Here is a 27,569-nt window from a genome sequence, read left to right as displayed (position 1 = left end):
TGTGTGTTGCACCAAGACTACTATTTGATACTAGTTGACACAAATTCCCAGCAGACGAATCAGCCCATTTCCAACGGAGCTTGGGCGCCATCTTGTGCATTTTCTAGGACGCTACATTGGAGTCCAGACGCCTTCAAATGAGACGGAAGGACTTCTTTAATCGATTGCAAACATTTATGCTTTCCTCTTCAGAACTATTTGAATCATATTCATAACTGGATGAGTAACAAGAAAGCATCTTCTCTGAATCTGAAGACATTGTTTTGATTCTCGAGCAAGGCAAGACGTCTTGGCGTGACATCACGAACAAGGGGGCGGGACTTTCTGAAACTCGCCATTTCCAGTTTAATTTTGAAGTCGTTTTGGGACACTTTAACTCAATTTTTACATAAGAGTCCAGATGGCTCAAATTGATACGGAAGGACTTCTTTAATCGATGGCAAACATTTATGCTTTCCTCTTCAGAACTATTTGAATCAATTCCATTTGAATTCATAACTGGATGAGTAACAAGAAAGCATCTTTTCCGGATCTGAACTATTTGAAGCCATTGTTTTGATTCTGGAGCAAGGCAGTTTGTGAAGGAGTATCCTGGGTGACGTCATGAACAAGGGGGCGGGACTTTCTGAATATCCCCAGTCTGAGCTGATTTTGTGGCAGTTTTGGGACACTTTAAGTCATTTTTATTGGTGTTTTGCATTTGACTAAAAATATCAGCCTGCGTGTTTTGGCTATTTTAGATGCTATAAAACGTTTTTCTGATGTCAGTTAGGAAACCAAAAAGTGGTGTCGGTTGTCCTTTAAATATGATAACTATTATTTCGTCTATTCTCTATCACCGACCAACTATTTAGTTGAGATTTCCACACAACCAAGTAGAGATGATGTGCTCTTTCTTACCTGTGTGCTCATGGACCTCCACTTTTGTTTTTGGAGAGCTCACCGTCACCGACAGAATGACCGGACCTGCGAGAAACAAAACAAACAAATGACACCTTTTATATTAACAGTTGCAATTCCATATGCGTGATTTTGATGGCGCTAAAGCTCGTCTTTTTGGAACGTGAGAGGAAGCAGGAGAAAAGTCTTACAAGCATAATATTACTGGACAGAAGACGTTTTGAACTTCAGAACTGCTAGCCAAACATACTAACCGTGAAAATAGTGTTGCTTTGTAATCATTTGTTGAAAACTCGTTTTTTTTTATATATTTTAAAATGTTCTGAACTTATTTTTCCACTGTTAGATTGACGAGGATATCACCACGCCATAGAAAAGATTCAGCACACGTTAGCATTAGCTAGTGTCATGTTCTTGGTAATAATAATAGCAAATTTCCACATTGTGAGACGATTAAAGTTTTTCTGATTCTGATTTTTATATTTGATATGTTTGCATCTTAAACACTGTGTGTGTACATTGTGTATGTGAGTGTGTGTCTGTGTGTGCGGTGCCTGCTGGTACCAGGAGTCGTGTTGGTTTGGAATGTAAAAGTGATGGACGACTTTCAGAAGGAGGGCGGATTCAAGGCAATACTGATAACGTCTTCTCAAGGGTTTGCACACACATGATGAGAGAGTCCAAAAAGAATATCGTCGAGTATTTGAGCACATTGGATTTTAACGTTAAACGATACGTTACACTACACCCAAAGTACATTTGGTTTAATTTTGGGGTAGTGATGGTCACAAGTGAGTGTTTTCTTCTCACAAAATGCAATGATACACAAAACGATCTTATCTAATAGGAATTTCTTTCCTCATAATTGCTAAATTTGGACAATTTCATGTTTTTTGCCTGTTAAATAAACAGATTGTGGGAAGCAATTGTATTAAAACCGAGACAGTTTCAAACGGGAATTCGCTAATGATAAATCGCGGTAAACAGGGGATAGGTCTTGTAAAGTGTCCTCGAGAGTTTTGAAAGGCGCTTAGAAATTAAATGTATTATTATTATTATCCGCATACGGATTTTGTTTAAAAAAAAAAGATCACGTGACCGTCTCTCATCAGCCTTGCACATCACCGCTTTAAACAGTAACAGAAAAACAACCGCCCATTGACTCTCAAGACCCTTCACGAACATTTTATAAACGCGAAATAGACAACAACAAATATTTAAAGATAAAACAAAACAATGACCGAGACGGGCCAAAAGGTTCAAAGCAATTTTAAAATAGAAATGCTTTTATCCCATATAGTTCGTACTTTTTTTGTACTCTGCTTAAAAATACGATGGAAGTATAACAAAACATAAACATGACCATATGAAAAAAATTGACTTGGACTTTACTTGATATTCTTTATAGTCGGCATAAGTCCAGCAAAAAAAATGTATCGCTTACTTTTAAAGTTACCCGAGCTAACGCTTGCGGGCCACATACACGTAGAGTTTTTTGTTTATTTGTTTTTTGCTCAGGCAACCGATCAGCAAACTATTTGTACGTTCACGCGACATTAATAGAGAATAACATGCAACAAAAACATGAGACGTTTATTTTTTTTTTCAAAACTCACAGTGTATGCAGAGTAGAAGTAAAAGCAAGAAGATCGTCATCATCATCGTGGTCATCGTCGTCCTCAACGCGTCAGTTCGCTCGCGCGTGCTCTTGTGCTTGCAAAAGTGCGTGAGCCTTCTTCAATTTCACTTCCACAAACGAGAAAAGGCGCGAGCGTGGGTCGCAGAAGCAGATGACGGCACGTGACCCTGACGACACTTTGTTTGGCTTCATCATCGTCATCTTCGCCATCATCATAAATGATTGTGGTGGTGATTCGTAATGGGAATTCCGGCTCTTTTCAGAGAGCCGGTTCTTTTGGTTCGGCTCACTAAAAAAATCCGCCTCTTTTGGCTCCCAAATGGCTCCTCAGTTTGTTTGTTTTTTGTTGCTTAAATTAACTACCAGATAGATAGATAGATAGATAGATAGATAGATAGATAGATAGATAGATAGATAGATAGATAGATAGATAGATAGATAGATAGATAGATGGATGGATGGATGGATAGATGGATGGATGGATGGAGATGGATGGATGGATGGATGGAGATAGATAGATAGATAGATAGATAGATAGATAGATAGATAGATATAGATAGATAGATGTAGGTGTGTAGATATAAATAGATAGATAGATGTAGGTGTGTAGAGATAGATAGATAGATAGATAGATAGATAGATAGATAGATAGATAGATAGATAGATAGATAGATAGATAGATAGATAGATAGATAGATAGATAGAGATAGATAGATAGATAGATAGATAGATAGAGAGCTAGATAGATAGATGTAGGTGTGTAGATATAGATAGATAGATAGATAGATAGATAGATAGATAGATAGATAGATAGATAGATAGATAGATAGATAGATAGATAGATAGATAGATAGATAGATAGATAGATAGATAGATAGATAGATAGATAGATAGATAGATAGATAGATAGATAGATAGATAGATAGATAGATAGATAGATAGATAGATAGATAGATAGATAGATAGATAGATAGATAGATAGATAGATAGATAGAAAGCTAGCACGCCAGCCTCCCTGTCCAATATGGCTGCATGCAAAAAAAAAAAAATGGTGAGTTTGGCCACCTGGCCTTCTGGTGTCATCGCCATGTTTTTTTTTTTTTTTTTTTTTTTTTTGGTGCGGCAGAAGAAAGAGAGAAGAAGCAGCAGCTGCTCCTCAAGCTCCAACCGTGTCCTCGCGGATTGAGTTTCTTCTCCTGCATGGCCCACACAAGCGTCCATTGTTGCGCACGCTGCTTGCCTGCGCCACTTGCTTACATTTGGGGCCATATGCGCGCGCACACACACACACACACACACACACACAAAGACAACCGCACCAAATCTTCACGCAGCACCTGTTCACTCGCTCAGCTGTCGTCATGTGACACACACACACACACACACACACACACACACACACACACACACACGTTTATAACATGACCCTTTGCACAGGCGTGCAGTCCACCCTCACATAAATCCCATTGGAAGCGAATCAGCAGGCCACCACATTAGGTACAGCTGTGCAATTAAATGACTTTTCATAACGAGTGTGGAGAAAGCTTCGTAATGTTTTTGCTTGCCTTATTTAGCTACATGAGAAGTGGGGGTAAAAGTATGCAATAAAAGTACAAGCACGTGAAGTGTACGTTGTTTGAGGCCGAAACACCATTAGATGCACTGGCCTCGTTTGTTTGTTCATGTTGTAATGTTTTTTTTTAGCACATCCCATAATGTTGAGCTCCATAAAAACAAAGTACAGTGATACTGTGGCTTACGAACTTAATTGGTTCCCAAATAGAGTGTGTAAGGCGAAAAGTGTGTATACCAAAAAATAATTTCTCATAGGAAACCATTAAAATGAGAATAATCCGTTCCCAGGTACCGCTAAAACATAATTTTCTAATTTTCTAGGCCTTAAAACTACACAATATATACCTTATTTGATGTATAATAAATGCTATGATATTATAATTAAAGAAATAAACTGCACGGTATAATAAAGTCATTTTATTTACCTTTGTGATGGTCATTGATGACTTGATGGAATGGAGTGGCCGGTTTTATCATCATTAAACACTTGATGAGGAACGTAGCCTTCTTCTTTCAACATCTTGAGGAATGATCCCTTGTAGGTGCTTTCTCTGCCATAATTTTACCTTGTTCCTCATCAATTGTGTTTTGTTTAGCTGGGTTGATAAATAGCTTTTTGCATCAAGTGTACAGATGGCTTGTGCGGGTTATTTGTGGAGCCAGATTGATGGCAATTTTAACCTTGCAGTCTACACACTGCCTTTGAACTGTCAAAGTTGAAACAAGTCCAAATTTCACTGTTTTCTATCCATTTTCTCATTCTCTCTCTGTCGTCTGCCTGTCTCTTTAATTTTTAAACCACATCCCTCACTGCTGCGTTCTTGACCAATCACGTGGCTTTATCCGAAGACTGAGGGCGGGGAATAGAGTACCAAAACAAGCCGGCTGCCATTTTCTTTTAGGAGAATGGGCTCGTTCGCAAACGACACATCACTCATTGTGGCAGCTCCGTGTGTATCCCGAAAAATAGTTCGTATGCCAAGGTAAAATGTTCATAAATTTACCGATGGTAAAAGTTCGTAAGCCAAGGGGTTCGTAAACTGAGGTATCACTGTATATACAGGGCCAAAGCTACCAGCAAAATTTTAGTTCGCTGACGAAGCCTCTTAGATGAGAAGAAAAAGAAACCCTACAAAAACAAAACAAAAGATTTGGCCAAAAATGTCAAATAAAATTCAACACTAAAGATGGAATAGTTATTTTAAAAGAAATCGGAATATTAATGAAAGTGATAAGATGCTACAAAAGTAAAGCAGTAACAGAAGAAAGTAAAGACAGATAGATCAAATACATTCAGGGAATGTATATTAACATTAATAAAAATCACTGAACAAATAGTTTATTCTAAATTCTCATATTAAAACAAGCGAAATTGTTGAGATTTTACATTACGGATGAAAAACAGGTTCCACACATCATCTGCTAGTTTTATTGAAACACAATTTAATATCAACTACATTCGGACTTTTTTTTAAATCTGCCCAGAACATTTTCTGTCATGGATATTTCGCCACGGCGAATCAGTGTTCTCCATCTTTAGAGGTTTGATTCGCATATTTATAATAATCATAATAATACATTTCATTTCCAAGCGCCTTTAAGAACTCTCAAGGTCACTTTAAAGTCACAAGATCATTTTTTTTCTGTGGGTGAGCGGCGGCAGCCACATGCGCCAGTGTTCACTCAACTCGGAAGTAACTCAAATAGATAGAAAGCTATCTAGCTAATAGATAGCCAATACATAGCCAGCATGCTAGATAGCCATATAAGTAATAGACAGCTAGCTAGCCAGCCAGATAGCTAATAGATAGCAAAATTAAGAAACATGTGAGTGATGAAATTGCATCTTGTGTGATTTAAATGTTATTGTAGCCATTTGTAGTACTAATTGTGTAAGAATAAAGGTTTTCTGATTTTGATTCATTGTCTTAATACTGTTAAAGGACAACCGACACCATTTTTTGTTTTCTAACTGACATCACAAAAACGTTTTATAGCATCTAAAATACCCAAAACATGCAGTATCACATTTTTAGTCAAATGCAAAACACCAATAAAAATGAGTTAAAGTGTCCCAAAACTACTTTAAAATGACCTCAGAAATTTTCAGTTTCAGAAGGTCCCGCCCCCTTGTTCGTGATGTCACGCCAGGACGTCTCGCCTTGCTCTAGAATCAAAACAATGGCTTCAGATTAGGAGAAGATGCTTTCTTGTTTCTCATCCAGTTATGAATATGATTCAAAAAGTTCTGAAGAGGAAAGCATAAATGTTTGCAATCGATTAAAGAAGTCCTTCGGTGTCATTTTGAGGCGTCTGGACTCCAATGTAGCGTCCCAGAAAATGCATAAGATGGCGCCCAAGCTCTGTTGGAAATGGGCTGATTTGTCTTCTGGGAATTTGTGTCAACTAGTAGCAAATAGTAGTCTTGGTGCAACACACAACGATTCACCATCGCGTTATTTATGTGTTTTCCTTCTAATTTCGCCATCAACACGAAGTTTTCAGATCAAACAAAGTACCCAAAATGCATTGTGTGTCGCTTTCTTGGTCAGGGGCGTTCCTTCCGTGACGTCACGGCAGGCATCGTCATCAACTCGAAAACAAGACTTCCTTAATATTCAACGCGAGTCGTAAAATCTAATCTTTGTAAAATACGCTCAGGGGAAGTCATTTCAAGTGATTTTACAAATTGTCCGCAGGCATCGGTTGTCCTTTAATCAATCTTACAGTACATAATTATTGATCTGGTGTCTTGTCATTGGATAGAACAGAATACATCAATGACTAAGAAACAAAAATGGTTGTCATAAATTTCAGGGACAAAACAGGAAACAGAGACACATAACGAGGACTTGATCAGCAAACAGTATCTCATTGACGGACGTCAATCAAGGGAAGTCCCTGTACATTTCGGACATCGCTGTCAAGTGACCCGCTAGGACACGCAGCAGGTGGACGACTTGGGCTGCTCCAGTATGGACTCCCTCCGCAGGTCATTGGGGACTCCGCCCTCGGGGCCCCAAACATTGAGCTCGCCGAAAACGCCCATTTCGATCATTTCCTCCTGCCACGGGATCGGGATGTTGCCCGAAGAGAATTCGTCGAAAAAGCTCCGGTCCGGGTCCTCCAGCGTGATGCCCTTGACCGAGGAGAAGGCGCCCACGTCGTCCAGACTTTTGGCGTAGACCACCCGAGGGTCCGGAATGAACGGCGGGGGCACGATGCCTTTGAAAGGAGATTGCATTCATTTCATTTTGTATCTGAACAGAACACAATTGATGAGGAACAAGGTAAAATTATAGCAGAGAAAGCACCTACAAGGGATCATTCCTCACCGTTGCTACGACAACACTGAAACACCCTTAGCCACACGTAGCAAAGGTCAACTTAGCATTCTGGTAGTGGGATGCCAAGTCACACAAACGCACACCTCGTTCGTGTTTTTCGATGATCTCCTTCTTCTGCTCGACCGTCATTTTCTTTTGTGTCCTCTTCGGTTTAACACTAGCCTGTGGTGGGGTCTTTTTCGGTCCCATAACAGCAAAAGTACTCCACTCGATGAACCAACGGAAGGGTGGGTAGAAAACTAGTACGCCATCCACCTGTGTGGTTTGTTTCGTCTGCCGAAAACTAGTTCGTTAGCCAAGACTATAAAGACTGCATTTAATGCTCGTGAGGCAAAAAGTTCGTGAGCTAAAGCGTTCGTAACGCGAGGTGTCACTGTACCCGCAAAAATGTTCGTACGTACCGTTTTCGTAACTTGAATGTTTGTAAGTTGAGGAGCGTTTTGTACTGTACTAATGAGACGTGCCACGTATGCACTCAGAGAAAGGGTGTGTGGAAAAGTAGTCCGGCAGCCACGGTGGCGCTGTACGGCCGTGTGGTTTGGTGTTCTTCCGCCGAAAATTAGTCCGCCAGCCATTGTGGCGCTCCGTGTGTTTCCCGAAAACTAGTTCTTGTGCCAAGAATGTATTCTCGCGAATTTAATGTTCGTGAGGCGAAAATTCGTTAGCTGAAAGGACACCCGACGTCTCCGGAGAAGTTGTGTCCATAATTTGTAAAATGGCTTCAAACGACTTCTACTGAGCGTATTTTACAAAGATTCCACCGCATATAGCTATATTTTACGTTTTAAGACTTGCGCTGAATATTCCGGAAGTCTTGTTTTTCAGTTGGTGACGAGTCCTCACGTTACGTCACTGAAGGAACGCCCCTGAACGAAAAAAGGACACATTGTAGCAGTCCTTCCATCACGTCTATGCATTTTACTGTACTTGTTTGGTCTGAAAACTCTGAAAAGAGGGCGACAAAGCTCCGTGTAAGGAATTAATCAGCCTGTGGAAACGGGCTGATTAATTCCTTACACGGAGCTTTGTCGCCATTTTCTGCCTCTTTTTGGTGCTACATTTCCCAGATACCTCAAAATGGCACGGAATAAGTTCTTTAATTGATTGCAAACATGTATGCTTTCCTCTTCAGAACTATTTGAATCATATTCATAACTGGATGTGTAACAAGAAAGCATAATCTCCGAATCTGAAGCCATTGTTTTGATTCTCCAGCAAGGCAAGACGTCTTGGGGTGACACCACAAACAAGGGGGCGGGACCTTCTGAAACTGGCCACTTCCGGGTTCATTTTTTTTTGTAGATTTTGGACACTAAGTCATTTTTATTGGTGTTTTGCATTTGACTAAAAATATCATCCTGTGTGTTTTGGGTATTTTAGATGCTATCAAACGTTTTTCTGATGTCAGTTCGGAAACAAAAAAGTGATGTCGGTTGTCCTTTAAGCGTTCGTCAGACGAGGTATCACTGTACCGAACGGGATGATGTACTTACTGTACCTGCATTCAACTTCCTCCAGTTGATCTCACGAAAAAAAGGGTGCGCTCGAATCTCGTCGCAGCAGCCGTTTTTCAAACCCATTCTCTTGTCGACTTCTCTGGCCAGCAGCCCGTTACAAAGCGACTTGGCATTCTCGCTAAAGTTGTCCGAGAAGATCACTTCCCGGGTTAGCATTCGCTCTTTCATCTCCTCACGTTCGAGCTAAACAAAAAGTCCAAGTAAAGACGTTAACGCCAAGGGTGGTGCGTTTTGATGCCGTGTCGAAACAAGTGATAGTCACCTTTTCCCCTCTGTTTCTGAAAGGGTTCTTGGCGGCGAGGAACTCGAACAAGGTTACACCTAAAGTGAAATAGTCGACGGAAGTGTCATATTTTTCTCCTTTCAGCATCTCCGGCGCCATGTAGCCTACAAGACACAAAGTGGAACGATGAAGCAAAATAAATCAGAGCACGGGGTAGTTATTGAATCACCGGCAACAAAGAGTGCAGTGATACCTTGGCTTACGAACTTAATTGGTTCCCAGAGTGTGTAAGGCGAAAAGTGTGTATCCCAAAAACTAATTTCCCATAGGAAACCATTAAAATGAGAAGAATCCGTTTCCTGGTCCCCATAAAACATCCTTTTCTACTTTCTAATTTTCTAAGCCTTAAAACGACACAAAATATACCTTATTTTATGTACGTCTGTGTAAGCTCTCAGCCGTACAGGAGTGGTCCATCGATGAAAAGGTTTCTTCAGCCGTCATCTGTACTTTTTATTTTATGTATAATAAATGTGCTATGGTAATATCACAAAAGAAATAAACTACTGTATAATAAAGTCATTTTATTTACCTTTGTGATGGTCGTTGATGGCTTGGTGGAATGGAGTGGTCGGTTTCCTCAGCATTAAACACTTGATGAGCAACGTAGCCTTCTTCTTTCACCATCTTGAGGAATGATTCCTAATAGGTGCTTTCTCTGCGATAATTGTACCTAGTTCCTCATCAATTGTGTTCTATTTAGCTGGGTTGATAGATTTTTGCATCAAGTGTACAGGTAGCTTGTGCGGGTTATTCGTGGAGCTTGATTGATGGGATATTTTAACCCTGCAGTCTCCACTCTGCCTTTGAACTATCAAAGTTGAAACTCTCCCACTCTCGTCTGCCTGTCTCTTTAATGTTTAAACCACCTCCCCTCACTGCGGCGTTCTTGATCAATCACGTGGCTTTAACCGATGATTGGGGGCGGGGAATAGAGGACAAAAACAACCCGGCTGCCATTTTGTAGTTAGAAGAACGGGCTCGTTCGCGAATGTGACATCACTCATTGAGGCACCTCCGTGTGTATCCCGAAAAAAGTTTGTATGCCAAGGTAAGATTTTCATAAATTTAACGTTGGTAAACCGAAGAGTTCGTAAGCCAAGGGGTTTGTAAACCGAGGTATCACTGCGTCATGCTCCAATGAATGTAATTTATTTCAATCAGATTTGTGTACTTCGGCAATCTTGTTCAATCGGACCCCATCCATTTTAGAATTTGGAGTAGAAGGCTCTATATGAGAAAAAATATGGGATTGCGATTCAAGATGGTATCTCAAGAGTTACCTGGTGTTCCAGCATAGCCTTTGGTCATCGTTTTGCCTTCTTTCAACTCCACGGCGAGGCCCAGGTCGGATATACGGACATTTCCTACCAACAGAAACATCAATTGTTACAAACTTTAATGGCAATGAGAGACGTTTACTGTTGCGTCGATTCTCAAGAGTTACCGTCATTATCAAGGAGCACATTCTCAGGTTTGAGATCTCTGTAGATGATTCTCTTCTGATGCAGATGCTCCATACCTTGAATGATTTGAGCGATATAAAAACAGGCTCTTGGTTCATCGAATCCTGGATTGTTTTCATCCACCAGATAGATGTGGTATCTAAAAAGAAGAAAGGCAGCAGTTCATTTAACCAAAGACAGGGGGCGGGGAATAGAGGACCAAAACAAGCCGGCTGCCATTTTCTTGTTAGGAGAACGGGCTTGTTCGCGAACGACACATCACTCATTGTGGCAGCTCCGTGTGTATCCCAAAAAAATAGTTTGTATGCCAAGGTAAAATTTTCATACATTTAACATTCGTAAAACGAAAAGTTCGTAAGCCAATTGGCGTTTCGCCTCCTATCCAAGAGGCTTCGTCACAGACGTATTGTGAAACATGTGACCGGGAAAAAGTGAAACCGTTGGCGAGCGTACCAAAAGAAAAGGTATTTACTCAAAGTTGACAGCGGGCCAGTGGGATCTTTTTTTTTTTTTTTTTGCATTTTGAGATAATATAATTACTTGAGATCCCCTCCATTCATGATGGTCATGACCAGACACAGCTCCTCTTTTGTCTGGAAAGCGTAAGCCAGGGACACGATGAAGCGACTGTGGACCTTCTCCAGAATCCTCTTCTCCACCATCGCCCCCTAGTAGGAGGCGGGAGAAGTTGGATGAAAAATACAATTTGCAAATATCGATATCGGTTGTATCGATAGTACTGCTTATTACGATACTATTTTCCTTTCCCGGCAAATTTCTAGTCTTTTATGATATACAGTAAAATCTCGTTATATCGATATCGGATATATCGATAGTCCCGGTTATATCGATACTATTTCTATGCACGCACGAAGAAAATTACATGCAAACAGGGTCGGATATATCGATAGTCCCGGTTATATCGATATTTTTTCGGACTCCCTTGAATATCGATATAACGAGACTTTACTGTAATTAGTTCCGGTTAGTACGATAACTGGTTATTACGATAATCGGGTTACTACGATGCCCTTTTCATCTTCTGCCAGCCATCGATACAAAAGCAGCTTCAAGCTGATTTCAATACAGTACCACCATTAGCGAAATCTGTAACTGTAACACCGTTGGTCACGTGACCCGCTTTCGTGTAGCAGAGCTCACATCTTTCATTACTGCTGCAATAGCATCTGAAACATACTGTAGTCTTCCTACATATACACCAATTTCAACCATGGGGAAACGTAAGAATTGTGATATCGGAACAAAGTACAAGGCAATAGTGGCTGTGGAGGAGAATGGATGCGGTCAAACGGTGGTGACAGAAGACATTAGCACAACTTACCTCATAGCCTTTCCGTTTCTTCAGTCTCTTTTTGTTCAGTTTCTTACATGCGTAAAGTTTTCCCGTGGCTTTCATCTGACACGCCGACACTTCGCCGAAGCCGCCTTTGCCGAGCACACGGAAGTCCACGAACCAATCTGAGTCCACGGGCTGCATCTCCAGCCACTTCCACTGGAGAAACCTCTTCAAGTACATGCTCTCCAGGAAGAACACGTAGGGCGCCTCCCGTAAGTAATCCAGAGTAGCGGACAAAGCTGCTGCAAACAAGTCATCGGCGACAGCTTCCTGACCGTGTTTCACCTTGGCTATGGTGTTCTCGGTGAGGAATGGGCAGAAATGTTTGGCTGAGGCCTCCATGTAGCGCTGAACGATCTTCGAGGCTTTCTTGCGCACGATCCGAATCCTCCGCCAGGTCATAGTCCTCAATGTCCCGCCACAGGCGACAAGAACCGTGGTACTCTGGGTTGGTTTCTAGGAATTCCCGAAAGAGACGTTTGCCGACGGGTTGTTCCACACAGACACCATCAAACCCTAAGTCAAGGGTGTCCTTCAGACCTTCGCACACAGTGATGTGAGGCAGCTTGAGGCGGGAATGGTATTTCTTGTCTCGAGCCGCCGCTGGGTTGGAGCCATCGATGCTGCCACGGGCATTGATGTAAGCAGAATTTGCCACCACGGTGGTCAGTCCACCAATGTCCATGCTGGAATTTTAGGCCACGCAAAGCGAGCACATGGCAAGTCGGCTAGGTAGTTAAGTTCTAGAGACCAGTGAGAGAAATGGCGCCAGCATCTGAACCGGCGCTGTGAGTGGACGTGACAACTGTGCGCACATACAGACACACACCTGAGTCAACACCTTTTGGTAATCCCCTAACACCCCGATGCCCCAGACAATGAATGCGAACACATACTGGAACAGAACGACACAGGCTGCAGTGGGGGGAACACTTTCACAACAAGATTTTAAATTTTGCATGTTGTAATTGTGATCTTAGATAAGACCATTGAGGGCTAACGCAAAAGGTATTGGAAGCAAATAGCTTAAAATTTTGCTCACTCTTAGGATGTGGCATTAAGATGACATGATCTAAGTTCTAAGAGCCGAACTGTCAATGAGAAGTTTGTTGGCTGAATCATGTCACAGCCATCAAACATTAAAGGACAACCAACACCTCCGGACAAGTTGTGTCCATAATTTGTAAAATCACACAAATTACTTCTACGGAGCGTGTATTACAAAAATTCCACGCCATATAGCTATATTTTACGTTTTAAGACTCACACGGAATATTCAGGAAGTCTTGTGTTCGAATTGACGATGCCTTACGTGACGTCACGTCAGGAACGCCCTTGACCGAGAAAGCGACACACAATGCATTTTGGGTACTTTGTTTGGTCTGAAAACTTCGTGTTGATCCGTGTTGATGCCGAAATGAGAAAGAAAACATACAACGCGATGGTGAATCGTTGTATGTTGCACCAAGACTACTATGTAAAACTAGTTGACACAAATTCCCAGCAGACAAATCAGGCCATTTCCAAAGGAGCTTGGGCGCCATCTTGTGCATTTTCTGGGACGCTACATTGGAGTCCTGACGGATCGAATTGATACGGAAGGACTTCTTTAATCGATTGCAAACATTTATGCTTTCCTCTTCAGAACTTTTTGAATCATATTCATAACTGGATGAGTAACAAGAAAACATCTTCTCCTAATCTGAAGCCATTGTTTTGATTCTGGAGCAAGGCAAGACGTCCTGGCGTGACGTCACGAACAAGGGGGCGGGACCATCTCTTAAATAAGAGTCACATAATGAGATTACAGATTTCACAAAGTTCTGAACTTCACCACACGTGCTAGGGTTTTTGTCACTTTCACTCAAATTGAAGGACCCACAGAATATTGAGTGTTAGGACTACATAAACATTACATTCAGCGTAGGTAAGCTTACACTTTCTTCTTTCATAAGAAAAAAAGTTAATTCCTAAATTATATGGGTCTGATGTTATCTGAGCTTAAAATGGGGGTGGCTGTACAAAAGTCGTGGGAGGGCAAAACATTCCCAGAGGTCTGACAAGCGCTGTATCTGCATCCCCCCAGCACGAAAAACAACAACCCGAACAAATTCGGGAATGGCGCCCCACGTCACGCTTCTCAATTCCCGAAAAAAATCAGGAATGGCAGTGAATGAGTTAATATTGAATCAATCACAACAACCGTCTCCAACCGCAACCAGTTTCGTCATCGCCCGTTACTCAAGACCATTTCCAGAAACGTTTAAAACAATCTATATTTAATTTGAAAACTTATATTAGAATACAGAAAAAAAGGGTATTTGGAAGAAGTCAGTACACACGTTGCTGAGTTTTGAAAAGGAGATCTTTGATGGGAGCATACAAAGACCCGTAACAAGCACACATTAATTCCGTGGATACTGTCTGATGGTCTAAGTATCGCTATCACTGGCCTCTAAGGGATAGATACTATGAGCTACAATCATCAACAGGGTTCATACGTGTCATTAACAAAGCTTAGTTACCTATCAGGAACCTGGTTTAGGAAAACATTACCTTGCTGGTGCCATTATTTTTGTAAACACGACCAAGGTGTTACACAGGCCGCTCATGAGAATTCCTTAACTGCGGACTGCGTAAAAAAAAGGGGAAAAAATAGCAAATACGGTAAAGTAAGCAGCTGCCTACAAAACAGAAGTCAATAAAGTGAGAACCATTTGAACCTCGGCACCAGACCTAAATAAACTAAACAAACATGCACGATGGAGCCCCATCATAGCTACATTTACAAGGGTGACCCAAAAAGATGAAAAATTTCAATTGCGGTTTTGCTTAAGAAGCTATTTATTTCAAATTACAACCACACATTCAGTTTATGGAAGACCAGTCATCAGTTTCAGCTTTTTCTGTCCATTTTTCGTCAATTCATGGCTTTCCCAAGATATGTTCCAAATGTCCACCATTTGCTTGCAAGCAAACCTGTACTCGTCTAACAAAGTTGTCAATCACTTTGACACAACTCCTCTTTCGGGAGGGTGACCGCCAAAAAGATGCATCCCACTGAGTCCCTCGCAGCAGCAATTGTTTTCTCCTGAAAGAGGAGTGTGTCAAAGTGATTGACAACTTCGTCAGACGAGTACAGGTTTTCTTGCAACCAAATGGTGGACAGTATTAGTTGTGTTATGTTCATCCTGTATACTCGATATCTAATTTAAAACAGATTCTTTTCTTACAGAGAGTGTATTTTAGGTGTTCAATTACCTGACATGTTTCGACGTATACTTCCGCCTTCGTCAGAGTAGTTGAACACCTAAAAAAACAGTCTGTAAGAAAAGACTCTGTTGTAAATTAGAAATGGTGGACATTTGTAACACATCTTGGGAAAGCCATAAATCGACTAAAAATGGACAGAAATAGCTGAAACTCTGGTGAATGGTCTTCCATAAACTGAATAATGTGTGGTTGTAATTTGAAAGAAATATCTTTTTAATCAAAGCCACCATTGATATTTTTAATGGGTATGCATCTTTTTGGGTCACCCTGTATCACGTCGTTGTGAATTCTTGGCAGCTTCTTGAAGCTAACACTTTAGTGAACATTAAAGACCGTGTTGCCGTAGGAAACAGCGGCGCAGTGACACAAACTTTTTTAAATTTTAGGGTCGTTCTCCAAACGCAATCAGTTTTTATTTCTGATGGAGGTGTCTTGGAGAACAATGGCGCTAAATACAAATAGGACGTCAGCTTTTAGGTTAGGCCGCACGCTACAGTTCCCTTGCCTCCAGAACTGCGGTGCATGTACAAGCGATTCAAGAGGCACGTCTCTCCCTCATTGTTTCAATACTCACGTCGAGCCCTGAGAAAGCCAAACAGAAAAAAAAAATAGGCGTGGGAGAGTAAAGATGAGTGGAGGATGCATGACATGTTTGTTGGTAAATGTGGGAGAGAAGGTGTGGGCAGTTCTATGTTCCCATGTTGGCGCTTTTGAGCCACTGTGCTTATTGGCGTGGCAAAGTGTACACAAGTTAGTCTTCGTCGTCATTCTCGTCGTACTCATCCTCATCGTCGTCGTCGCCCATGTAAGACACCGGCGTCTCCACGCGAGAGCCGCTGTAGTGAGAGTCGTTGGAGCTGGATGCCATGGTGCCATCGGGGCAGCCGTCGCTAGATAACGGAGGAAAACGGTCAGTACAATGTACGGGATATATAAAGAAATGCAGATATTTATATACAAGTCCATGTCAAACATCAACAGTACAAAACTATTAAGGCATTAACATACTTTTATGAGAACAGTGAAACAACTATGGGCAAATCCCCCTCCCCCTCTCTCGATTGCTGTGTGAGAGTGAGATGCTGGCTGGCAAAATTGTCGTACGCGTTTCCAGCTTGCTAGGCGTAGAATTCAAATTTAAAAAATAGGGTCTGGAGGTCGTGGTCGTAAGTAGGGGTGGTCGTAAGTCGAGTCGGATGTTACCTGGAGTTGAATGGTTCTCATTAGTGTTACTTCCGGGTAGAGTGAACGCTGGCGCGAATGGCTGTCGCTGCTCACCCGCACAAAAAAAAAAATCCAGTGACTGAAAAGTGTCCTTGAGAGTTTTGAAAGGCGCTTGGAAATTCAAAGTATTATTATTATTATTATTATGATTATAAAAAGTAGATGAGGTTTAGACGATGGTTAAAAATGAATAACGGAAGGGACCGATCTCGTTTTTACAGTTGCGAGCTAATGACAAGAACAAAATAACCAAATGAATCCATTTTTGGATGTACAGTGATACCTCGGTTTACGAACCGCTTGGTTTACGAACTTTTCGGTTCACAAACGTTAAATTTATGACAATTTTACCTCAGCATACAAACTTTTTTCGGGATTGTGTCGTTCGCGAACGAGCCCGGTCTTCTAACAACAAAATTTGTGGAACCTCTGATGGGATTTTTTTTTAACCTTGCAGTCTACACCCTACCTTTGAACTATCAATAAATATGAGCTGTTATTAGCCATGTTAGCTAACTCCCACCTGGCTATGTAACGGGCTCCATTGGCCGAGGACCCTCCTGTGATGTAGACGCTACTGATGGGGCCTTTTGCCATCTCTGGAGAAGGAGAGCCATTGTCATTTAAAACCGTGATCCCCGATGTGAAGAGGGCGCAAACGGGCGTGACTGACCGATCACGTAGGGCTCCAAAGCTTTGGGCACCAGGCCGCGTGCCACTTTCAAATCCTCCGGAGAACACTTGCCCACCTCCAAACCGCAAGCCATGCCCATACGCTTCAGCACCTCGATGTCATCGTGGATCTCAAACATGCTGTCAAAGTTGAACAAGTACTCAAACCTGCCGAGACGAAAACACGAGAAAAAAAATCTCTTCAGCAAGCATGGAAGGAGAAAGGTGAGATGTCAAAGGTCACGAGGGTGGCCCACTTGTCATTGGAGATGCTGCAGTCGATGACTGTTTTCTTGCTGGTGTTGACGATGATGAAGGGAAGGTGGATGATGGAGTTGGGCGGCGGTGGTCTGTTTGCCTGCTGCTCACTCTGTCGGTTTCTCTGAACCAGGTTCTTGAAGGCTATTTGCTGACGCACAAATAACAGAGAATTGTTTTAGCCATCCCAAAATACGGATTGATCCCTAACATTTGTCAAATCAGGTACAGCTCGCTGGAAACAAGGCTCCCAGTCAGTCTTACCTGTAATATGAGCTCCTGAAGCTGCGACTGTTTCTGTTTGATCCTTTCCAGCCGCCTCTGTCGCTCCACCTGACAAAAATAATACAATAAGTAATCTACCGTAAGGGATCGCGTTTGCATTACCAAAATTTTCCTTATACAGTGATACATTGGCGTACGAACTTAATTGGTTCCCAGACAGAGTGTGTAAGGCAAAAAGTATGTATCCCAAAAATTAATTTCCCATAGGAAACCTTTAAAATGAGAATAATCCATTCCCAGGTCTCCATAAAACATAATTTTCTACTTTCTAATTTTCTAAGCCTTAAAACTACAAAATTGCTTAAATATATCTTATTTTATGTATAAAAAATGTGCTATTGTATTATCATTAAAGAAATAAACTGTACTATATAATAAAGTCATTTTATTTAAAGTCATATACTTAAAATGTAAAATATAGCTACGTGCGGTGAAATCTTTGTAAAATGCGCTCAGTAGAAGTCATTTGAAGTGATTTTACAAATTGTGGACACAACATGTCCGAAGGCGTCGGTTGTCCCTTTAAGAATGGGGCGCATAGGTACCTCCAGGTTTTGGCACTCTTGCGCTGAGTTGGTGGGAAGGCCGATCCACTTGATCTCTTTCTTTTCTTTAGAGATGATGTTCATGGCCATGAGGACATTCAGGGCGTCGTACACACGCCGCCGAATGTTCTTCTGATCATATACATGCTAAACGAAAGACACTTAAACTTCAGTACGATCAAAAAATCCATTTGTGTGCATCATTTTGAGAAAATAAACTCTCACCGAGTCATTGGGTGACATGAGGTTGTCGCCCGAGCTGAATTCTGCCACTAGCTCGTCTGCCACCTCATTGTAGGTGGTGACCCCCTTCTTCTGTACCTTCTCGCACACTTTCATGGAGAAATGCCTCAAACCTTTCCCATTCTTCTCACCTTTCTTGCCACGCTTCCTGTATAAAAAAAAAAACAGTGAGATCACCGGTTAATAGAGAATAGACAGAATAGAACTTATCATATTTAGAAGTTTCAAGGTTAGTTGGCCGCTGAACACAAGACCCACAATGGAAGCACAGGAAAAACCTGGGGTCAATCTGAGGTGAAGAGACACAGCCTGTTAAACTGTCATCTTTATGTAGGACATCTGGACTTGGACATAATTTAGGACTTGGTAAACTCCTCATTAGCCAGGTTACAAATCTATCAGTTCATGGAAAGGACAACCTATTAAAATGTCTACGTTTGGTTATTCTATGAATATTGGTGCTTGGGACGTCAAGGGGGTGCGGTATTCAAATCAAGAAGACCATGTTTTTTCTTATGTAACACCTAAATTTGCATATACTCTCAATAAATAGCTTGGTAGGGGGCTGCAGAAGTTGGGCGTCGGTCATGAATGGCTACGCTCCCTGCCGGCAGTAAAAGACGGAACATCTGACACCGGTAGATGCCATGATTTGCCCCAAAAAAAAAAATAATAATCAAACAAAACCCTTACCCCGATGACCAAGGAGAGGCATCAGAAGGTTGAGTTTGAGTCAGGAACTGCGAATTGGGCGTGTGTGGACTGTTTACCAGGATAGTGTTGGATACCGTTGGCCTCTGAGGTGTTCCAATCACCTGCAAAAGAAAGAGGGGCAATAATATACTTTTCAATCATATTTCTTTCAATCATGGTCAAGTGTGTTTAATCACTCCATCGTAGACTACCAGTCGTATTATATTAAAGGAGAACCGACGCCTCCGGACAACTTGTGTCCATAATTTGTAGAATCACTTCAGATGACTTCTACTGAGCGTATTTGACAAAGATTCCTCGGCATATAGCTGCTATATTTTACATTTTAAGACTCGCGCTGAATATTCAGGACATCTTGTTTTTGAGTTGGTGACAAGTCCGTACGTGACGTCACTGAAGGAACGCCCTTGACACACAATGCATTTTGGGTACTTTGTTTGGTCTGAAAACTTCGTGTTGATCCGCGTTGATGGTGAAATTAGAAGAAAAACACATAAATAACGCGATGGTGAATCGTTGCGTGTTGGACCAAGACTACTATTTGATACTAGTTGACAAATTCCCAGCAGACAAATCAGCCCATTTCCAACGAAGCTTGGGCGCCATCTTGTGCATTTTCTGGGCGCTACTTTGGAGTCCAGACGCCTCAAAAAATACGGAAGGACTTCTTTCATCGATTGCAAACATTTATGCTTTCCTCTTCCGAACTATTTCAATCGTCATATTCATAACTGGATGAGTAACAAGAAAGCATCTTCTCCAAATCTGAAGCCATTGTTTTGATTCTGGAGCAAGGCAGTTTGTGAATGAGTATCCTGGCGTGACGTAACTAACAAGGGGGCGGGACCTTCTGAAACTGAAACTTTGAGGTCATTTTAGAGTAGTTTTGGGACACAAACTCATTTTTATTGGTGTTTTTCATTTGACTAGAAATATCAACCTGCGAGTTTTGGCTATTTTAGATGCTATAAAACGTCTTTCTGATATCAGTTAGGAAACCAAAAAAATGGTGTCGGTTGTTTTAATCGTCAAAATACGTTGAGCAATATCTTCAAGTTAACACTTTCTACAAAGCCCGATTCCTCTAGATTTGGGCTACTTTATAAAATACAAACAAATAACATGCTGATTTGAAAACTGAAGCTTTGTCAAGGTTGGCACTCGATTCCTATTCCAAGGTGATAACTAAGCTGATTGTCACCATGTATAGATTCCATGTATGTAATGGGATGATGGATGCAATCCTGCTGACAGTCGGGCTTGATAAGCTTAGGATCAACGCCCAGCTATTTCTCCCGCCAGGTGACCTCGCAATGATAATGGAGGGGGGCTTAAACAAGAGCGAGACGTCGCAGAGAGAGCCCCGGCGAGCACAACGTTATATCACGTGCGATGTATATGCAGGGATGCATCTCGGACATTTTAAAAGGGGGCCGGTTGGCCGCCTTGTGTCTGAAAAGGGGCCCACATTCTAAGATTGATGGGACCCCATTTAACTACATTGCCATTGTTTACAAAACAGATTCAAATCAACCAAAATATAATGATATAATAATACGAAAGAAAATTAGGGTCGAGCAGGAGAAGATCAGCCAAAAACACGAACGAGGTGTGCGTTGGTGAGACTTAGCGTCCCGATAACAGTATGCTAAGTCGACCTTTGCTACGTGTGGCTATGGGTGTTTCCGTGTTGTCTAAGCAACGGTCTCAGGCAATAGAAGAGGTTGAAAAACTTCTGTTGATTTGGATTAATGAAAAGCAGCTAGCAGGGGACATTGTGAGTGAGGGTATTATCAGCGAGAAAGCACGGCAACTTCACTATCATCAAGAGGCAACGACATCAACGACCATCACAAAGGTAAATAAAACGACTTTATTATACAGTACACTTTATTTCTTTAATTACAATACAATATCACATTTATTATACATACAAATAAGGTATATTTTGTGTAGTTTTAAGGCTTATTTAGTCGAAAATTTTGTTTTATGGGGACCTGGGAACGGATTATTCTCATTTTAATGTTTTCTGATGGGAAATTAATTTTTGGGATACACACTTTTCACCTTACACACTCTGTCTGGGAACCAATTAAGTTTGTAAGCTGAGGTATCAATGCACCGTGGGTAAATGAATATTGGATTTTGGATCTCTTTCGACAGTTTCCGGCGGATCACGATGAAAGTTAAAAGCGCTGAAGGGAAACGTTTTCAATCGCTGTTTAACTACATTTGTTTCTTTAGCTATTTTAACAGTATGTCATATGTAGCGCAAATCATGTAGCGATACGCTGCAATTGTAATCGACGTACGCCGGTGCAGTGGAGTTCTAAAGTTGCGCCAGTGGCTGTCAAAATGCGTAAATGGCGCAGATGCATCCCTGTGTGTGTTTTATTGATAGTGAAGCAGGTCTGGGGAAATTCATGACGGAACTTTGTGCCAACGAGGACTTACCATGTGTGGCAAATGTGGCATGTGTGCGGCGATATTCACATTGGACGGCCCAAGCGTTTTGGGGAGGAGCTGTTTGGCCACAGGGGCGGCGGCGGGCTGGACAGCAACCAGAGACAAGACACCTAACGAGACGTGAGAATGTGAGAAATAAGTTCAGACGGTTGTTCCAGCTCTGACAGAAAAGAAGAGTCAAAATTATGGCATGAACAAACAATAACAACTTTGCACCAATGTTTTAGAAGTCGTTCAAGTACGAAAGGATAATAAAGCCACCCATTTTACATTTTTCAATCGTGATTATAAACTAAGGCACTTGGGCAATTGTGTCTCATCTCAAAGTCTCGGAATTGCAACATGTCTGGCGCATACAAATATCAAAAGTCCAATTGGTGTGCATTCCGAAACATGTCATGTATAGATATCAAGTAGACAGGATGAACAAATAACATGTCTGTCCAGGGAAATTTTTGGCTTTACAGCAATATGAATCGTCATATACAGGTAACATCCGAGTTACGACCAAACGGTCGTAAGTCAAACGGTTGTAAATCGAAAAACCTGTACTTTCAAAAAAGTACAGATGACGGCTGAAGAAACCTTCTCATCGATGGACCACTCCGGTACGACTGAGAGCTTACACAGACGTATTGAACTCTTAGTTATAATACGTCAACTTTAAAGCTTCCCGTGTATTAGTTTGTCTTTTTTAAAGTATAATTTAAAGTGTGATGTACAAAAAATGTTTCAAAGACAGCTTTTACCTTTACTGGGGCTCAGATTCTGATCAATGAAAACCTTCAACTCTCCATTTGTTTCCATTAGACCGGCCTGCAAAGGACAAAAATGTTAAATAACATCCACTCCTAATCCAATCAGACAAAGTGGATCATGTCTTAATGTCATGACAATGAGCATGTAGTCACTTACATCTTTAGCCATGATCCCAAAGGACCGGTTATGTTTCGCTTCAGTTGGAAAAGGATTTGTTCTTCTGTTTCACTATGAAGACCCTTAAGAGACAGACAGACACAGACAGAAAAGCAGATAGACCAGTTTCAATGTCCCACCCAAAAATAAATAGTTGAACAGTTACACTGTGAAATTGCACCATTAACCCACTTAACAGAACCCAAAAATGCAATTTTGTAACATCTGAGGTCATATCACAAACACGAACATAGGAACATGACCGGTCTGAAGGAGAGTTCTGCAATGTCTCGACATGAATGTAAGGCTCAATAGAGGCAGAAACACCTTGTTGTGTTGAAAGCAACGATCACAAGTCTTTTTACCTGTCATACAAGACACAAGAACCACTTAAAGGACAACCAACGTCACCTTTTTTGTTTCCTGATATCAGAAAAACGTTTTATAGCATCTAAAATACCCAAAACACGCAGTATATTTTTTATTCAAACGCAAACACCAATAAAAATGACTTAGTGTCCAATATATGCTTTCTTGTTACACATCCAGTTATGAATATGATTCAAATAGTTCTGAAGAGGAAAGCATACATGTTTGCAATCGATTAAAGAATTTATTCCGTGCCATTTTGAGGCAACATTAGGGGGAAATGTATCACCCAAAAAGAGGCAGGAAATGGCGTCCAAGCTCCTGTGAAGAATGAAACAGCCCGTTTCCACAGGCTGATAAATTCCTTCCATGGAGCTTGGTCGCCCTCTTCTGGCGGCTTTTTGGTGCAACACGAGGTTTTCAGACCAAACAAGTACAGCAAAATACATTGACGTGATGGAAGGACTGCTACAATGTGTCTTTTTTTCCGTCAGGGGCGTTCCTTCAGTGACGTCACGTACGGACTCGTCACTAACTCAAAAACAAAACTTCCTGAATATTCAGCGCGAGTCTTAAAACGTAAAATCTAGCTATATGCGGTGGAATCTTATTAAAATACGCTCAGTAGAAGTCATTTGAAGCCATTTTACAAATTATGGACACAACTTGTCCGGAGACGTCGGTTGTCCTTTAAGGTACCACTGTAGTCATTATAAATTAACAGAAGGCATATCATTTGATATTTTTAACTAGGAAGGGGTAACATGCGCAAACTTTCCAAATTGTAGATAACTGAAGTCGGTATTACAATGACCCGGATGATGGTGAATTTACCTATTTCAAAACTCAGTCACTTCAATTAAAAAAAAGTGTTTTGCCCCAAGAAACAAAGCGTATTGTAACAAAGAAGGTAAACATATCTATGGAAATTACTGCTATTAAAGAAATGATTGGGTTATTTGTCCAACACAATGCCAGATGGATGATCAGTCCACTATTTTGCCTCATTCTATCTTGGTACAATACAAATTGATGGTTTTGGATCGCAGTACATTGTTTGGATCCCCGCTAAAAAGAATTAATTTAGTGTGGCAGCATAGAATAGGAAGTTAAGAACTTTTGAGTGGTTATGAGCGCAAAGGGCCTACTTCGTGTGAAGGAGAGGCGAACTTCTGCTTCAGGTCTTTGCAAAACATACCGACTTCATGTGCAACAATAAATACCGATTTAAAAAAGTAATATCACGACGTGGATAGAATGAGTAACGGCACGCTAGGCCCGTATCCACCTCACCGGAGTACTCTTTTGTTGAAGTGCGGCTAGCTAACTGATGCCGCTAACCCACCGTGGCTGGATAGAACCCCGCTGCTAGCTAGCGAGCTAATCCACGCTTTGAAAGAGATTTTTGGACAAGACAGGTCCTGTTTTTTCGCCGCTCGGCCTTTCAGCGGAGAAGTTTGTGATGCGTTTGGGCTAGCGTTCGAATGAAAAAGGGGAGTCAATAGGGCGAGATTGTGTGTGCACTTACGAATGTACTAGGGCTGCTTCTTCGACGACTGCCGTTGTTGTTGGCATTTGAGAGCGGAGGAAGAGGAGGTCTAAATGCTTAGCAAACAGGAAACATTGCGAGCAAAGTCAAACTATACTTTAGGGAGCGTTGTGTTTTCCGTGAATAATTTCACCTTCACTGTTTTTTTTATTCGCGAGTGCGACAAAAAGCCCAAAAACAACACACACTGCGCGTGACATGAAATTGCTCAAGACTTAAATAGGTCGATGCGACGTTGATCTTGATCGTCATATGCACACCTGCCAACGCCAAATAGTGGCCAATTCGGTGACCGCAACAACATGATATTGTATTTGCAGTCGTCTTACGCGTTCTAAATGCACACAACGTCCTTACTCATTGATCATTCAGTTTTGCCGAACCGAATTCTACACTGTCTACTTTAGTTTTCCAAGCGGCCACTGTTGTTTGCAAACCTTGCCGATAAAGATGCACGCATTTAAAACTCTAAAGTTTACAACGCGGAGACTTTTTAGGAGTGAGATGCTTATAGGAAGTAGTCTTAAGTGCACAGTGACAACTACCAACATTGGTGGCTTGGCAATTACTGTGTTTGTTAGCAAGTGGCTAACTCGCGGTCACCAATGAAAAGCCACCGGCGCTTTGTTAGCCGACCGCTAACAGCTAGCGGCCGAGCTAAGCACAGCTGTCATCGACAAGACCACCTGGGTTACATTTTAAAACTCAGTTGGTGGTTTCACGCCGAGTTGCTTCAGAACATCCACGCAGCTTCTGAGTCGTGTCACAGAAAAATATGTCGGAGGCGTAGGCCAGATGCGCTTTAAAACACGTGCTTACCGGTGCACTCGACAAGTTAGCAAGTGTGAGCTTCTTCTCCCACTCTTGGCTAGCCTCGGCTACAGCAGCGCGACTCACAATCTGATCTTGGCGGTGTCTGGCTTCAGTTCGCTCTGATTGGTTGCCTTCGACATGACGAAGGCAGAACTGCCAAAGTGGGCCCCGCCTATTATTTAAAACGACGTTCTGATTGGACAGTGCATAGGTTTGAAATTGACGACACTGCCACTTGTTGGAGAGGAGGCGGTAAAGCAGTACGGTAGTTTCCATTGAAGGCTTTAATAATAATAATAATAATAATAATAATAATAATAATAATAATAATAATAATAATAATAATAATAATAATAATAATAATACGAGCTTGGGACTTACGACTTACAATACTGTACATTCATTCATTTGCCAGCTAATCGCAGGGCAAGCAGAACACCCATCTGTGGTCACACTGACACCAACTGACACCACCAGCAGGAATTGAACCCACAACCTTTGCACTGTGAGGTCGACGCGCTAACCTCTGGCCACCCATACAATAAATAATTAACTAAAATGTAAAATATATATATATATATATATATATATATATATATATATATATATATATATATATATATATATATATATATATATATATATATATATATATTATATATATATATATTAGCATATTTGTCAATAAAGCTGACTTTGACTTTTTTACTTATATAATCCTTCAATATATAGTCCTTGAGAGTTTTGAAAGGCGCTTAGAAATTAATGTATTATTATTGTTGTTGTTGTTATTATTAGGAAACGATTATTATTATTATTATTATTATTATTATTATTATTATTATTATTATTATTATTATTATTATATTAAATTGTGAAATTGTATAGATAAAAAAATCCATGTACATTTACCGTGAATAATAGGAAGACGAATAAAGTTACATACAATCCAATCCAACAACAAAAACAGCGGGTTCAAAGGAATAGGTAGCAAAAAAGCAGAACATTAGTTTTACAGAAAGTAAAGAAAAACAGGAGGAAGAAACAAAACAAAAATAAAAGAAAATTTAAGTAATGGAAGAATAGCTGCATGAATCAAAACAATTGGATAAATAAACTAAATACAATATTAATGAATAAAAATGTGACTGAAAGGAAAGCAGCTTGGAAGGAAAATAGGAACAAGAGAAAATTGAAAAATAAATTTCAGCAAAAGAAGACTTTTGTACAGTACTTTCGACACTGTTTGCCCCTTGACCCTTAGTAGGTGGTCAATTGGTCAATTTCTTTCTCGCTCCAGCCTCGTGTTTCTGGTTACTTTTTATTCAATAGTAAAGGCGCATAAGTCCTACTGTTGTCACCATCACTTTTTAAGTCCTTCCATTGTGAAAAAAAGAAAAGAAAAAGGAAAAAAAGTAAGTGTGACAGTGATAGATATGGTCTATCTGCAATATTTTAGTGTGCAGGCGTCCACACTTGTTGCAGTGCATTCTTGCAGATAAAACTAATCTGCACCTGCACGCAGCAAAGCATATCGCGCTTCATGTATCATATTTGACTATTACCCGCATGATAATATTATGTATGACCCTTGAAATGTGTCAAACGTGTGCATTATTAATATTTGTATGGGTGAAACTGGACTTTTTATCTCCTAATTTCAAGAAAACACACATATTACTTCTTAATATACATGCATTAATTCTAAGTTAGTCTTTGTTTTAAGTTGATATATATGTCATTTGTAATGTAGTTTTGTAAATCTCGCCTCCAAAGCAAAGCAACCTATAAGGAAAATAAAAAAATACATCATTCGATAGATGCGTGAGCGCACAATGAGCAAAGTGTTAGTTTGACTTTATTTGTATGTTATGCTGCCGATGATCATTTCATATTTGAGTTACTTCCGGGTTGAGGGTCGGGCTGCCACTGCTCACCCACAGAAAACCAATTATGTTCTTATCCTGTGACTGTAAAGTGTCCTTGAGAGTTTTGAAAGGTGCTTAGAAATAAAATTTGTTATTATTATTATTATTATTATTATTATTATTATTATTATTATTATTATTATTATTATTATTATTACAGAGACAATGTTATGCCGACGTGTACAGTACTTAAAACAATTGTATAGACAAGAAGAAATGAAGCAAATTTTA

General features: G+C 40.8%; 5 protein-coding genes across 9 annotated transcripts in view; 1 reads left to right on the top strand and 4 right to left on the bottom strand.

The window, feature by feature from the left end:
- jam2b (junctional adhesion molecule 2b) overlaps positions 1 to 2,776 on the bottom strand; it is a 7,659-nt gene extending 4,883 nt beyond the window's left edge. For 2 of the 4 annotated variants that reach the window (XM_089002193.1, XM_089002194.1), the window contains exons 1-2: positions 2,517 to 2,776; positions 901 to 966 (exon numbers count right to left, since the gene is read on the bottom strand). In XM_089002193.1, the coding sequence (XP_088858319.1) occupies positions 901 to 966; positions 2,517 to 2,571 (121 nt within the window). In that variant the 5' untranslated portion in view covers positions 2,572 to 2,776. The remainder of the gene's footprint in view (positions 1 to 900; positions 967 to 2,516) is intronic. The other 2 variants (XM_089002196.1, XM_089002195.1) reach the window with 2 other exon arrangements.
- Positions 1 to 27,569, top strand: part of tmtops2b (teleost multiple tissue opsin 2b) — a 210,341-nt gene that overhangs the window by 92,914 nt on the left and 89,858 nt on the right. The gene's annotated exons all lie outside the window — the stretch shown is intronic.
- The window catches only part of LOC148894913 (lysosome-associated membrane glycoprotein 1-like), a 49,398-nt gene that overhangs the window by 5,629 nt on the left and 16,200 nt on the right, over positions 1 to 27,569 (bottom strand). The gene's annotated exons all lie outside the window — the stretch shown is intronic.
- grk1a (G protein-coupled receptor kinase 1 a) lies at positions 5,455 to 13,794 on the bottom strand. The gene is given in 8 exon segments (XM_089002372.1): positions 5,455 to 7,339; positions 8,960 to 9,161; positions 9,241 to 9,365; positions 10,545 to 10,628; positions 10,709 to 10,866; positions 11,268 to 11,395; positions 12,070 to 12,456; positions 12,458 to 13,794. Coding segments are annotated over 8 exon segments (1,686 nt in total). The 5' UTR covers positions 12,770 to 13,794; the 3' UTR covers positions 5,455 to 7,049.
- Positions 15,071 to 25,512, bottom strand: LOC148894915 (transcription factor Dp-1-like). Of its 2 annotated transcripts, XM_089002373.1 has the most exons (13): positions 25,417 to 25,503; positions 24,577 to 24,653; positions 22,680 to 22,762; positions 22,514 to 22,580; positions 21,753 to 21,874; positions 19,278 to 19,399; positions 18,567 to 18,732; positions 18,342 to 18,488; positions 17,776 to 17,844; positions 17,511 to 17,662; positions 17,255 to 17,421; positions 17,105 to 17,180; positions 15,071 to 16,247 (listed from the first exon to the last, which is right to left on the bottom strand). In XM_089002373.1, exons 3-13 carry the CDS (start codon positions 22,689 to 22,691, stop codon positions 16,109 to 16,111), a joined length of 1,239 nt encoding a protein of 412 aa, XP_088858499.1. In that variant the 5' UTR covers positions 22,692 to 22,762; positions 24,577 to 24,653; positions 25,417 to 25,503; the 3' UTR covers positions 15,071 to 16,108. The 2 variants fall into 2 exon arrangements, with proteins under 2 accessions (XP_088858499.1, XP_088858500.1); XM_089002374.1 differs by lacking the exon at positions 24,577 to 24,653 and having other exon boundaries at positions 25,417 to 25,512.

The sequence above is a fragment of the Hippocampus bargibanti genome, linkage group LG08 (genome assembly GCF_051943395.1).
Source record: "Hippocampus bargibanti isolate YZ-2025 linkage group LG08, ASM5194339v1, whole genome shotgun sequence".
Lineage (NCBI taxonomy): Eukaryota > Metazoa > Chordata > Actinopteri > Syngnathiformes > Syngnathidae > Hippocampus > Hippocampus bargibanti.
The sequence above is the reverse complement of the archived record's forward strand: the minus strand, read 5'-3'. Positions and strand labels throughout refer to the sequence as shown.

Bases quoted from the DNA above. Each gene is read 5' to 3' on its own strand.
- LOC148894915 (XM_089002374.1), bottom strand. The intron at 18,489-18,566 runs GTGAGAGTTTAT...TCTTTCGTTTAG, and splicing joins TCATGTCACCCAATGACTCG to CATGTATATGATCAGAAGAA. The intron at 17,845-18,341 runs GTACCTATGCGC...TATTTTTGTCAG, and splicing joins AAGAGTGCCAAAACCTGGAG to GTGGAGCGACAGAGGCGGCT.